Source organism: Porites lutea, chromosome 2 (assembly GCF_958299795.1).
Source record: "Porites lutea chromosome 2, jaPorLute2.1, whole genome shotgun sequence".
Taxonomy (NCBI): Eukaryota; Metazoa; Cnidaria; class Anthozoa; order Scleractinia; family Poritidae; genus Porites; species Porites lutea.
Genome location: NC_133202.1, coordinates 33,586,906 through 33,601,724, shown reverse-complemented (window position 1 = coordinate 33,601,724; position 14,819 = coordinate 33,586,906). Strand labels below are relative to the sequence as shown.

General features: G+C 39.7%; 1 protein-coding gene across 2 annotated transcripts; it reads right to left on the bottom strand.

Annotated features, from left to right (window-relative positions):
- Positions 1-224: 224 nt before the first annotated feature.
- On the bottom strand, positions 225-13,377 carry LOC140928398 (translin-associated factor X-interacting protein 1-like). Of its 2 annotated transcripts, none has more exons than XM_073378134.1 (19): positions 13,266-13,377; positions 12,422-12,554; positions 11,664-11,885; positions 11,052-11,186; positions 10,866-10,935; positions 10,039-10,096; positions 9,267-9,303; positions 7,822-7,877; positions 7,216-7,335; positions 6,741-6,852; positions 6,499-6,560; positions 5,832-5,921; positions 5,461-5,638; positions 4,629-4,757; positions 3,910-4,080; positions 3,415-3,504; positions 2,570-2,713; positions 2,058-2,164; positions 225-1,676 (listed from the first exon to the last, which is right to left on the bottom strand). In XM_073378134.1, exons 1-19 carry the CDS (start codon positions 13,295-13,297, stop codon positions 1,475-1,477), a joined length of 2,148 nt encoding a protein of 715 aa, XP_073234235.1. In that variant the 5' UTR covers positions 13,298-13,377; the 3' UTR covers positions 225-1,474. The 2 variants fall into 2 exon arrangements, with proteins under 2 accessions (XP_073234235.1, XP_073234236.1); XM_073378135.1 differs by lacking the exon at positions 13,266-13,377 and adding an exon at positions 12,942-12,980.
- Positions 13,378-14,819: the final 1,442 nt, after the last annotated feature.

The following is a 14,819-nucleotide window of genomic DNA, read 5'->3' as shown; positions in this document are numbered from 1 at the left end:
TTAGAAGGAAGTTTTAAAAGTTTTGAAAATTATACAGTAGAGTTGTTAGCTAACGAAACAAAATGGACTTCATTAGAGGTCAGAACACACCCTACTTTTCTTGAGACTTTGATTTAAAAATATGATTCCGGGCCCGTTAAGTTACCGGGACTTTCGAGAAACAGGCCCCTGTTTACGTGGAGGTGGGGGACCCGAGGTAGGTGAGGTAACCTGCGGCGGGTTACCTCACCCACCTGGGGTCCCCCACCTCCATGTAACAGGCCCTAAGACGTTTGTTGCCGTTTAAGTACTTTAGCCGGGTGTTGGGGCTAAAGTATTTATATAAGAAGTACACAACAAAATCGCTTGCCATACAACGAAGCTGCGATAGAGGGCAAGAATTGGTAAACAAACTGAAAATTTCACGTGTGGAAAAGCGAAAACTCTAGCGTTGCGAATTTTATTATCCAAAGGCTACATTCATACACAAAATAAAGGACGTTCAACTCTCAGAGATGGACAGTCTTGTACCTTCATGTCCTGACAGATCAGCAACAGCGCTTTACGACTAGATTCCAATTTTATACGAGAGGGACTACGCTATACACTTTAGACACATTCCTTCAAAAAGCCCACAGCTTTAGCCTGAATTTCACTACAACATAGCAACGATTTGAAAAACAAATTGAACTTTTGTTGTGATAACAAGTTATCCAACGGGTGTGATGGACTTGATATACGTTGTTTGACGCACGAAATCACGACTTGTTTGGGTTTGACTGGTAAAGTTGTTTTGGATAATACCCGCGAGTGTAGAAATCGACGTGCGTCCTTAAAGTTTTCAGAATGAACAGGCGCTAGGCATTAAGGACTATTACTATTCTAGTTACATTTCTCGTTTTATTTCACTTGGTTTTTTCTAAAGTAAACTACTACTGGTAAAACAGCGTATCTAAATCTGAATTATTTACAAACTTACTTGAATTTTCGACGAATCAATAAATAAACGTTACCAGCTGCGTTTCAGCGTTACAAGTGAGTGGTGTTATGGAGTGACTTCTTCAAAAACAAAATGAAAGTCTTGACATGATGATACGTACGCGATCTTTGATATTAGAAAGCTGAAATATTGTTTCGAAAGAGTGAGAGGTGGAGAAGGTATGGACGCATTAACACTGAGAACCGGGCACAAAAACTTTAGTTTATACCAAGCTCCCTTTACGTTCTCGACTTCACAGCAACCGGAGGCTCTGGTGACGAGATGGGCTCTCCTGCTTAAAAAATGGTTTTGTTGTGTTCGTTATCACCGAAATCCCGCAACCTTACATTCATTTTCATACTAATGTTTGATGAGGTTATAGAATAACATACCTATTTTCGATAAAACATTATTTTTCACATAAATAAAACAAGCCATTTTTTTTTTAAAAATAAAGTAAAAGAAATGAGAAAGTTATTTATAAGTCCTACTGAAAATCAACCAATCAGCATCGAGTTACTTTGGTTTTGGTCCCAGTCTCTTCACACTTCCACTCTGCAGCCTCTTTATCAAAAGCGTAGTTTCAAGCTTGGTCCCAGACTCTAGCTGATCAGCTGTGGTATTGAACGCTCGCCCCATATATTTATCAATAACCTCGGCCGGAGCTTCAGGATCCACTGACTGTATGGCCTGACGCACCATCTCTACAGACACTTCACTAAGAATAAATAAGGGTGGGATTAACCTGCGGGTATTATTTTGTGACCCCCTCCTTTTCCACTGTAGATTCTCGCATTGTGTTAAAGCCTCGACGTCTTTCTTCAAGTAATTGTATAAACGAATACGAACTTTAGAACCATAGAAACATAAACGTTGACGTACTTGCTACGTACGCTTTTAAATTTAGTGCACTTGACACAATAAACACATTTTCCTAGTCCCCATCACCGTCAAAAGCTGTTTTCGTATAAAACTGCCCCACACAAAAAAATGTGATTACCAAAACAACACGAGGACAGGAAAAAAAGTGTCCGTAAAAGTAGAATGAAAATGTTGATATATTTTATCAACAAAACAAGAACCTTTAAGCTTATCTTACCTGTTGCCTGTCAGGGCATTTTCGATCTCCTTTACATACAAGGTCTTCTCTAACTTTTCTTGCTCTCGTATCCTGTCCACAAATGGTCCAGATCGTCCTTCTTCATCCTTGTTACAAACAAAAGGTAAATTGATGGTAAAGATAACTCTTTTCGAGACGGACACGGTTGGATTTGTTGCAAAGTGTCCGCCTTGGAAAACTGTCTATCTGATAAAGAGTCAAAGGAAGATGGCTGGAGAATGGCAAAGATCAACCCTAAGTGACCGTTTCATAGCAGTGCCCTTTAAGAGAGGGGTTGTAGACGATTGACTGGTTTCTGTGATGATAATTATTTACATGAAGGCCCTATAATAAGAATAAGATTTCCGATTTTTTGAGAAAACATCAAATGGGCTTGAAAAACGTTTCCAAAAAAAAGAGGTTAAGGATTATTCACGAAACTCTTCGACTAGAGGTCTCGTTAAGCGAATCGACATTTCGTATCGTAAAAAGATTTTTCTTGAACTTCTCACCTCAGTAAACAGGTTTTTGTATTGAACATTTTCTCCAGGTGACTCTTGTTCACAGGCTTTCATTAAAACTTCTATCGATTCGTCATCCTTTAGCGGGAAGAATGAACGTAAGCACTGTTCAAAGTCTGCTCTTGACAACGATCCCTGGAAAAACAAATAACGGTACTACTTTTGAAAATAATCCTTGTAGTAATAACTGTTAACATATTAAAGCCTTAGAAAATCAGATTGCCGCATTTTTTGTTCAGTCAGTTTGAAAAACTTTTTGGATGAGGCTGGGTATGATATGAACAATTATGCAGATCGAGGAGGTGTTATCTGACCCTTATCTGCCTCTGTCTTTGACTTTCTGAGAGGACCCTGGGAATAAGGTGGTCAATATTGCAAGATAGCAGCAGGGATGTCACTAAGATTTCCAGTTGCCAGATAAACACAACAAGTAGGCAAGGAATCAAACAGCTAGGGATGTCTTTTGGTTCTATTTTTCTTCTATTTTCCTATGCGACAAGCCGGGGCCATGTTCATAATAGCCGGGGGGAGTCCCCGGCCCCCGGCTCTTAATGACAGCCCTGTCGCAGTTTTGAAATGACTCCTGGATTCAAACCTTTCACAGTCCTGTAGCAGTTGTCCATAATTTGATATTATCCCCTAATTGACGTCTGTGACTGACGTCAACGAGAGGATAATAGCACTGAAACCCCTCAGTTCCAAATTTGGTCAGCTGGTTATGAAGAATTGGCCAAGGGATTAAAACCAATCGGAGATGAAGAAGTATTTTGAATGACGAATAATATTACATATTTGGTTATACTCACGGCAAAGAGATAATAAGAGCCATCCCTTACCTGATTTCCCGCTGCCAGATCAACTTTGGTGAAGGCGTTGTAAAGTTTTTCTAACATCACTAACTGATCGTGGTATACTGCTTCATCGATCTGAAAATAGAGGTTACTACAGTCACTTTTATATCCAGAAAGTGAGACACGAAATAAATATATAATTAATTCAGTATTGCGCATGTATGCAAATAGTTTTGCTTTACGTACCCGTATATCCGTGATCGACTTAGATATCATTGGAAATGAGGGAAATAAGAGACCCTTCAGAGGGGCAGGGAGATATCTCCCTTATAAACAGTGGGTCGGAAAAAAAAGAGGAAGTGGAAGGCGAAAGCTATTGCACTGGTCCAATAACCAACCGACTGTGCAATAGCTGCTTCCTAAACTCAGCAAAGTACACCATTTACAATGCCATCGCAAGCATGTATTTCGACAATATTAGAGACTATGATTATACCAAGGAAAGTAAGTACGTAAAGAAAAGTCATCATTATTCAATACCTCCTTCTGTAGTATTCCATAGAACAGACCAACCCTTGGATCATGTGTGTACCGACCGCAGGCATCATACAGGTTATATCCCCACTCTATAATCATGTTTTCTACACCGAAACGCCTGTTGAGGTACTGATACAAGAACTCGCCCAAGTCTTCACGCTCTCCGTCTGGTTTCTGCAAAAATGATAAGAAAATCAAAATTACACTGCGGTAATTTGCACAATGGAATGCAAGCGTTCACTTGAAAGAGATTCTCAAACAGGATTCCAAGATACGCAAGAGGATAAACAACTGCGGTCGACTCCCTCATCGCATTGTAACTAACTCCCAACAACAAGCAAACAACATACAATAGGGTGTGCAAACGGACGCAACATTTAACATCTAACAATGTTGCGTGCGTTTATATGGGGCTTAAAGCAATAAAAAATTCCATGAGGCAAACGAAACGGCTATACAGTATGCACGCTTTCCCTAACAACCCAGGCTTACTACAAAGTCGTTTAATATTAATAAGTAATTCAACAAATGAGACAAATGGATGCTTAAAAATAAAGCAGATACCAAATTCGACCGAATAAATACTGCAACCCAAGGTAATTTCATTCTTGTGTAAAAATTTCGCTCCTTAACCGCACGTTTCAACAAAGTAAATTTGTATCCTCAGTGTGTATGTTTATCCGACTTGCCTCTCAGAAAGAAGTTTTCGTCGATTATCTTACCTCAGCATCATGAGCTGCTTTTTCCTGCCAGATATCTTTGATGAGAAGTGAAGTGTCTCTCTTACCGAGACGTCTGTTTCGCACTTGACCATCATAACGTAAAAATTTAGGCACTTCTGGACCGGTACCCTGCAGTAAAAGAACATTTATAATTAAGACTGAAAGTGAGACCGACCAAAACAACGATAAAAATGACAACTTAGTGAACTGTTCCACAACTACCAGAAAGTCAGACAGTAGAAACAAATCAGGGCACGAAGCAAAATTCCGCATCTTGCGCCCTCAGCATCAAACGCAAGAAAAAATGCACCCAATGTAGAGCAATATAGAATGTCCAAGCATGGCCAGTGAGGCCCAGAAACACGTTACCCGACCAGTGGTAATCTAGAGGCGGTATCAAATGAAGAAATACAGAGGACCGGAGCATAGGTGGAGGATAGAGTCGTACCGTGTCTTTTAAAGGGGAAGGATGACCCGTGTTTCAAAGCCCTTGTCCACGCTTGTAAAATGGTCAACTGATGTAACATCTTCCTCTTGGTAACTTTCCTTATTGCGCGTGTCAGATAAATCTAAATTAGCCGGCTGAAGCCCAGTGCTCATCCTGCACTGTAAAATTTTGTCACCCACATTCACTTGACCATTTTCATTACCATTATCTACACCATTCCCACCACAACCATCAGCGTGTTTATCATATTAAACCATACCATCGTCATTGTCATCACGAGTCATGAGCCATAGCTCAGTTGTTTTACATCATAACCATCACAGAGAGTTGAAATAATGTAATGTAAACTACAAGGATCATGCGTGTTTTTCGGATAATTTTTACCTGTCCTTGAAAGTATTCAGCACCAGTGCTAACACCAGCCTGTATAATAGCAATATCTTGTCCTGTCATCTCCGCTAGTAACACATCCACTAGCTCATCACTGCTTCTGTTCTGAGACAACTCATTCCATCGATCTGTTCCTCCTTCAACATACTGTGCACACTTCTCCCAATGAGGCCTAGATATGGAAAGAATAAAGGAGTATGGAGGTGCAAATAAAACACGGTACTTTTTGTTATCTACCGAGTCGATCCACGTCCTCGAATCTAAAGTTTTCTAATAATATAAGTGAGACCTCTGTAATACGGACTCTGTCCCTTTGTTGCCCATATTATGAACACTTCACTGTACAGCCGGCCAAAAGTACTTACCTGGGCGTGGCACTTCTTCTCATCTGTTCACAGTCGTGTGCGTACTGATCTCTCTGATCCACCACCTTCTTGTGCACTTCAAGAATGGCACTGAAAATTTCAATGAAAAAGCAGATATTTGTATATTGTACCTTTTGACAAGACCTTACGGAGAGCAGAGTGGGTCTAACAAACCAGGTCAATAATATCACTGAAATACACGAACTTCTAAACGCTTTGAGCTATTTCATTGTTTTGCCTGCAGACTGCTGACTTTCTCAAGTAAAATTGGTTGCGCGTATAATGCTGAATCCCTGGTTCGAGCAAAGTGTGCTCGAAGGATTAGCTAGCCTCCTACCCAGTCGTTTTTGGGGCGGCCATGTTTCCCCTCAAGGCTCTCAAGCTATAAACGACTGCATTGGGAGCAAAGGGTTTACGTGATGGACTCAGGGTCAGCCCAGTTGTGAGTCTGCCTGACAGGACACTTTGAGTAGTTTCACTGTTGATTCCTCTGACAAGCGTATAGAATGTAAGTGGTGAAATCCCCCCCCCCCTCCCCCCCACTATCCCGTAACTAAAGACTTTTAACTCTGAACGTCTAATTCAACTTTGCTATTTCCAGCGTTTAAACTCTCGGTCCGTTTTACCCTTGCTTAATGAAGCTACAAACTCTAACCAACGGACTCACTTGTGCTCCTGCATTAGCTTCTGATTATCCACGGTAAACGTTTCCATATCTTTCTGTAATTTCTGTAAAAAAATAAAATGAACATCAATTTCTCATTTTAAAAAATGGGACAACGAATATTAGAAGGGGTTTAAGAGAAAGCTACTATTTTAAAGTTAGTTCTATTCACAGAAAATTACAGTTTTGTGAAAGGAAAAGGCATCATACCAATTCGTCTTAAACACAGTAAAGGGAGCGCTTACGTTAAACTGGGCTTCGAGTCTTTCAAAATCCCTTCTCGGCACAACATCTCCATAATCCGCCTCCATTTCTGCCAGCTTTTGACTCTTGGCATCAAGATCCTCTCTTGCTTTCCTGCAAGAAGGAAAAGCGACGAGAAAAAAGAAAGAGTCAGTGAGAAGGCCTTTCTTTCTCTCTTTTCACTGAGGCCTCTTTCACACGGCACTGAACGAATTTTGTCCGGTTGAAAATTTTGGCGTGCGTGTAGGTGTTCCACTCACACGGAGCGACCTTAACAGTACGAAATTTTAGACGCTTAGCCGTTTAAAGTTCCGTGAGAGCAGAGCAAAAACAATAGACTTAACGGGCTGGTGTGAACGAAGTGTCCGGTCAAATTTTTCAGTCGGTCGAAATTCATCCGTTGCCGTATAAACTTACCCTGAGTTGCAGAATAATGCAAAAGCAGTAATGGGATTTCTTTTCGTTTGTTGTACTTACTTCAGCGCGAGTTTAAGGAATGTGACATCCTCTTTTCCTTCGCCTTCTTCCTCTGCATTCGGTTTCTTTGCGTCTTCTTGTTGATATTTTAGCTCATTTATATCCGCTATCAACATCTTCCTAAAATACGTTGAAAAAATTAAAAGTATACAGGTTATATTGTACTATCGTCGGCAAACGTTTTTCTTTGATGCAAGTAGTTACAGTGTAATGCCTGACTACTTGTACAAAGATCACAAAAGCTGTTAAAACCACTATAAGTTGGTCTCAAATAAGATAAAAAAAGTCATCGTCTTTTTATATGGGGGTTAAAAAGTAGCAAGTATTCGATCTGTACAATTACCAACGAAGTTAAGTTGGACTGTTTAGATGGCAAGTAGTTGAGTAAGAGACTGACGCCGACAATATATGTATTTCCCTTTATGTTCACTTCTCAAGTTACCACTTTTCCCTGAGTTTAGCTTGCGAGTAAGCACTTGGGGGGTGGGGTGGGGAAAATTCTTCCCTTGCCCTCCCAAACCTCGGTGCCTGCGTTCTGCACCTTATCCTATAGCAATTACTTCTTTGCACGATAAGGCACAGCATGCATTCATTTGTCTTTAATACCTGGCATCACACTCGTTTCTATATCGTAAATATTCAGCAGCTAACTCTTCTTGTAGCTGAAATAAAAAAATTTACAGTGAGTTGAACGTTTTGTTTCTAAAACACTGAACATCTGCTTGCAAAGAGTAGAGAAAGTAAATTTACTTAAACTTATAAATGAGCTCTTCTTCAGTGGTTTTTATGGACAAATGCAAGATCACACCCAAAGAACTTAAGAAATAGGGGCTTCAGTACCTCTCTAATCTTCATGTAAGTACGATACAGGGCAGGAAAAAACCCAGGTCCAATTGCACGGGGCAAGTAAAAATAGAAGTTTGGTGACCCAGCGGAAAGTATCAGCTTAGTAAATGATAATTTCCAGGAAGAAACTAATTCAGAACTGAAGACTGCAAGATAAGCGAGACAATATTATTATTTATTTGAATTATAGATCAACAGGAGTTGTGTTCCCTTCTGGCAAGGAACATATAAGTGGGGGCAAGTGAAAACTAAAATTTACTTGCCCACTTGGCAAGTGGATTTCAAATTTTTTTTCCTGCCCTGTGATACACCTAATAATGTCACTGATTGACTTATCCCATCTTAACAGCAAATTTTTAAGTCAATAAATTTGTATGTTGTGTATGCACTTGCAATAGTAGGCTGATTTAGAAACAGAAAGGGAACGTCCTTTGTCGACGGCACGTGCAAATTAAACAACTGGCTTGACCAATGGCACAACGGCAAATTGAGCACCGGAAGTCGTGTTTAGTCCTTTCTGCGCGTTTTGCCGTCCTGTTGCTAAATCAGCCTAGTGTATACTAAGCATGAACAGGTTGGATGGGCATCCAACAATGTAATGTAGTGTAATGTAATGTGATGTAGTGTCGTGGATTAAAGGACAACAAGACGTTCCCCCTTTACATTATATAATAACATGTTAACAGTAAGCTCGGACATCAGCATATAAGGGCGTCACTGGCGCTGCTATCAGTCCATTTATGAGCTTACTGTAACCCACCCATAGCCAATGATATGAATGATGTGTGATGCATGAAGGGTAGACCACACCATCAGGGAAACTTCCCCTACTCTTTTTGAACAGTAGTGTGGGCTCTTTTATGTCCCCTTTGATTCCACTAATGAAAGAAGGATGAAGGAGACAAGGCCAATGGCTTATTGTGATCGCCCAATGATGCAATAATTAATATCTTAACTGAGACAAGGTCTCAAATCACAGCCAGTATGACCTCACCAGTTTTTTTAAAGACCCTGGTTGTTGGTCCGGCGGGGGTATGAACCCACGACCTCCCACTCAGCAGACCGGTGCTCTCCCAACTCAGCTAATTACAATGGATGCTTTGGAAAAGGTAGATAGATTACAATGGATGCTTTGAAAAATAATTTATAATGAACCTTAAAGTGTACACTGTTTTTCATAATAAACTTTTATAAAGGTTCATCACCTTTTCAACTTGAACTTGAAGAGATATCTGCTCTTCCCTAAAAGAGAAACAGACCATAACATAAATATTTGACCAACAAAAGCAAGCAGATTATACCTTACACATAGCTGTACAAACACAAAGTTCAGCTAACTATTACATAGTCTGCATAGACTAGTAAGCGTTTATATGCTCTCTATCAGGTCAGTGTCCTCAGACAGAAAGCACATTGTGCAGGATGACATGTAAACTGTACCAAGAGGGTGCTAGTTGTTCAATTTTGGGACATGCAGTTAAAGCAAAGCTAGTATGAGTTATTATGATTGTCACAAAAATTCAGTAAACACAACAATTATTGTTGTGTTTACTGAATTTTACTTGATATATAATATATATAAATTTGTTACAGCTCAAAATTAAATTCAGCTTACACTTGTTTAATTTAGGTTGATTCTCAATTTCCTTTGTCTACTATCCCTAGTTGTATGGTTCCAGAAAATATCCATACCCCTCCCACGGAAGATTCTTTGATTTGCACCCCCCAACCCCCAGGATTTTCCAATCCAAGGGGTCTTTGATGACCCCCCCACTCCCCCTCGGAATTTCCAATGATCTTCCGTGGGGGGGGGGGGAGGGGGGGTATGGATATTTTCTGGAACCACACATTACTCATGAATTAGGGCTAGGAGACAAAGAAAATTGAGAATCAACCTAGGTTAAAACTTTTTAAGCTGAATTTAATTTTGACCTGTAACATTTAAATGTATGAGTAGAAAGGCTACTGGGTCTTTACCTGAGTCCTGATATTACATTTTGCAGTCTTTGATTTTCCTTCTTCATTTCTAACACATCTGAATACAAATTAAAGGATATTTAGAGGAGATTTGTTGGGCGTGGAGTGGGGAGGGGAGGGGAGGGGGGAAGAGGTTGATAAACTAAGAAGCCACTATCAAAATAGATGGTCTCATATGCAGCCTTTCTTTGTAACATCACACAATGCTTTTCCCACAAAGAGGAAGAGAGAAGCAATGTCTGACAACACAAAGAACAGCTTGTAGTAGACTACAGTGAGAAAGGTTTGCCATTTGAGCTTGAGATATCATTGGTCATTCTTAGCTATTATACATGTAGCTCCATCATACGCATTAGGAGTCTGCAAATTGACATCCTGATATCTCAGAGTTAGAGGGTTACTTGCAGTTCTAACACAAGTTTTGTGACTCAAACCCTAACCCTAATGTCAAAATTTCCACCTACAATAAATTGCAAAAATTTATAAATAATGAAATCCAGCAACTCAAAGTTGGCTTCGAAAGCTGGGCTGTATCTGACAATATTTCAAACTACTCCTTGATATCAGATACAACTGTCCTTTCCTGTGTTTGAAAGACTTCAACTTTAAAATGAATTACTTTGAAATAGGATTCTTTATCCTAGCAGTAACATGGAATTATAAAAATACTTTTTTATTCAGAAAAATAGAGCAAAACCTAGGGACATGTATTTGCATCTACTTGCTTTTCTTTTAACATTTTATAAAAGAAAATTTTGAAAGTGAGTTGAATTTTGACTTACTGGCCACTTTTGGGAGTGAAAGGGTGAATGAATCATATATCTTACCAGATTTTTCTTCCTGTTTGACAGCTAACAGCTTCTTCTCACATTGTTCAGAAACTGTCACAAGCATGCTCTAGAAAATAAAATAATAAGCAAATTGAACGCCACAAACACACAAGCCTGATAGCCTTTTCCTTGTAACACTTCACATAATATTTTAAGTATTCATGTTATTTTTTTAGGAAATACCTTTAGTGGCTCCAGCTCTCTAATCTTTTCTCTCTGATGCACCAACATCATCTCATACTCATGCTTTATTGCTGACAGTAGAGGCTTGTACGTCTTAAAATCTTCTATCAAGTATTCAAATACTTCCCTAAAGGCCTGAAAATAAAAAAAGAGAATTTAAAATTTTACTTTTCAGGACTATGAATGGTTTGCACCCTTTTGAGCTTTTCAAATTCTATGAATTTTTCCAAGAACTTTCCTATCTCATGACTTTAGGTTTAGCTTTTCTCTTAAAAAATTTAAAATCTTTCTCTTTTTTTGGTGATGTTTTTCCACCTAACTCAGTTCAACAGACACAAACTCTGGTATCCACCAACATGTGTGTCATTCACGCTATTTTATTTCTTGTCTCTGTCTTATACTTTGTCCTTGCTTGGACATCTGCACTTAACTAATCTACCAAAAGATATGTACAACATTTTCCATAACTTTCCATGACCAACAATTAAATTCCATGACTTATGAAATATTTATTCTTAAATTTCGTGACCTTCTAGGTTTTCTATGATCTGTATGAATGCTATTATCGTTGTATAGATTGCATCTAGGATCAGTACAACTATCACTACATACCTGCAGTCTTTTCTCACTTGGAACCATCTCAGCACAATCTAGGGAACGTAATTCTTTTTGTAAGAAGGCCTCAAGTTGTTCCAGAAACTTTGGCTTGTGCACTCCCTTGGGCATAAACTCATTTGTTTGTTTGGCCTGTCCAGGGTTTAGATCTGGAGTACTGGGACCAAGAGCATGTGCTGGCCATGTGTCCAAAGTCCCTGCCCTTGTGTCTATATAGGGCTGGAATACAAGTTAATGGAATCAAACCAAAAGCCAAGGTTAATTTTAAATGCAAAATTGGAACAGACATTTAATATATTGTGTCAGAGCATATGGCAATTGCTAATGTGTCATGCTCTCACAGGCTAAAATGGTTGTAGCTCACACCACCGTTTCCAAAAACAGCCTCTGTCACAGTTCCACAGTCGGTGGTACTGCTACTACCGTATCCTTGGATATTATTTAAATTCTTTGTGAACAGCTCTAATTCAATCAGTCTTGTCTTCAGGGTCTGTCTTCTTCCTTTCCTCTCTCTTGTTCAGGGGGAAGAGGAGAAAAAAGACCCTGGGAATAATTTCACCAAAAGGCAGGTGCATGCATAAATGTTGAAGCTTCGAGTTAACTGACTAACGCATAAGACAAAAAAATATTTATCTTAATTTATTATTTTTATTTTACTCTCTGGTATTCTGCTCAAACAAGATAAACCCAAGATATGAGTTAGAAAAATCATTTAGGACTATCATGAGGAACAAAACTTAAATTAACTTCTATACCTGCAGAACAGAAGCTGAAGGGAGTGCATACTTCTGAGCCCCTGATTGGCCTGTTAGAGTGTAACTTGGGCCCGTAAGTCCAGTGTATTGCTTTACAGCCTTGGTACTTGTGTAAGGAGAGTTTGTAAGAGACCTAGAAAGGAAATGACAAGATTAATTCATCGATCATCGAGCCCAGGTCTGTTGAAAGCAGCTCCCCAAATTATTTAAGCTTACAGGCTACATAAAACTATAAACTATTCTAACAAAACCTATTCCTATCTTTTCTGTTGCCGAAGTATTAAGGTTACAACCGCAATTTTCACAGTTAAAATGTTCAAAAGTACACTACAAACACAACAGTACACTGGGTTTGTATGAAAACTGGTTTAGAAGTTGAAACGATTTTCAGCAAAACGATCATCGCACCAGTTATATCCACACATTGCTAAAACCTCAGCTGTTCAAAGCTTATGCCCAGGATCTTCAGCACCTTTAAACTGCGACATTAATAGGCTAAAAGATAGGAAAATGTACTCACGGTGGAAGTGGAGGAAGCTTTGTGTGGGACATCGTCCTGTGATTTCTAACAAAACCTATTCCTGTCTTTTCTGTTGCCACAGTATTAAGGTTACAAGCGCAATCTTCACAGTTAAAATGTTCAAAAGTACACTACAAACACAACAGTACACTGGGTTTGTATGAAAACTGGTTTAGAAGTTGAAACGATTTTCAGCAAAACGATCATCGCACCAGTTATATCCACACATTGCTAAAACCTCAGCTGTTCAAAGTTAATGTCCAGGATCTTCAGCACCTTTAAACTGCGACATTAATAGGCTAAAAGATAGGAAAATGTACTCACGGTGGAAGTGGAGGAAGCTTTGTGTGGGACATCGTCCTGTGATTTGTAAAATTCACTTACTGTTTTGCTCGGGTTAACTTTTTCTATCGGCCATTTTGTTTGTTGACTTGGTAACCGTTGCGAGCTGGCAACTCGTCCCAGGCTTTTACCGCCATTAATGAAAAAGGTGTGAAGACTGGAACGGTCTTCTCTTCCATTCTATTTTTCTTTATCCTTTGAGATTGTTCTTACTCTTAGTACCTCTCTTACGTAGTATACCTCGGACTAGGCTTTGCTAATTGTTGTTGAGCGGCATCTAGCCAGCCTCTGGTCTGCTACACAGCCGTTGTTAGAGTCGTCACGCAACGCTCCTCCCCAGTAAGGAGCTTTGCGTGACCACGCTAAAAACGGCTGTGTAGCAGACTAGCCAGGGGGAGAAGAAATGGCCTCGAAGAAAATGCTGGCAGCGGATCCGCCAGCGCGGGAGGAAAAGTGACCTTTTCTCGCGTGTTGGTGGCTCCGCCGCCAAAATTTTTCCCGAACTCGCACAAGCTGAGCCTGCTGGCAGGCTAAAGAATATAAAAAGATCAGCCCGGGCTGCAGCATGAAAATCAGCTGAAAACAAATACATAGGATCAACTTTACTCATTTAGCAGGTTGCATTATGTTGAAAACATAGAGTTTGTCTCTATTTTCGTTCAAACGCTTGCAGCAGCGGTTATGATACATGTCTAATGTAGTCTTTTTAATGTCAACAACATGTTATGACAAGCTGTTGATCGAATGATACAGGGTTAACATCATTCAACTGTTTGTTGCTCAACAAACGGCAAGCGATGTTGCAGTTGCTGAATGGGAAGAAAAAAATTCAGCAATTTCAAAGACTGACTGTAGTGTAGTTCCCGGACATTTGACAACTCGTTAAACAGAATGATTAGAGCCAATATTGTTCAGCAAAGTTCAACATGAATATTCAGGAATGGATATTGCTCTTCTCCGCAGGGGCACTCAAAGCAGCTCTCCGTTGCCGGGAGAATCCACTGAGTATTAAAGCTGAAAGGAGGCAAACCTTTCCGGAGGAGACAAAGCCCTATTTCAACATGGTTAGCCTGGGTAGTTGGCGTTTTTAATTCGGCGCGACTGGTTCACATGGGAGAGTCTAGTTGTGATCAGCTTCGCCACTTAGTGCACTTGACGACCCCCGCAAACAAACACGTCTGCTCACCTAGCCTGACCCCCTCTTGACTAAAAAAGTTTTGTAAATCTAGAAATGGTGAACCGTGAGCCAGCTCTTCAATATACATGGCTGCCAGTCTATCTTCGTTCCTATGTGACCGAAAAGAGAGCTTACAATTTAGATGATTAATTTTGTTTCATTTTTAAGCTCCTCATAATCAGTTTTGCCACGTAATATTTTTACAATGTCATAAGGAGCAAATTGATTCTCAATGTGAGTACACCTTTGTGGATTAAAAACACAAATCAGATGACATTTAGAACCTGACAAGGAAAGAAACTGCTTATTAATTCAAACGGAGGCTTATTGGTGGATAAAATTGGAATCTATTCGTAACT

Bases quoted from the DNA above. Each gene is read 5' to 3' on its own strand.
- LOC140928398 (XM_073378134.1), bottom strand. From the start codon at position 13,297: ATGTCCCACACAAAGCTTCCTCCACTTCCACC. The intron at 4,758-5,460 runs GTAAAAATTATC...CTTTTACTGCAG, and splicing joins CTGAATACTTTCAAGGACAG to GGTACCGGTCCAGAAGTGCC. The intron at 2,714-3,414 runs GTAAGGGATGGC...TTGTTTTTCCAG, and splicing joins ATCTGGCAGCGGGAAATCAG to GGATCGTTGTCAAGAGCAGA.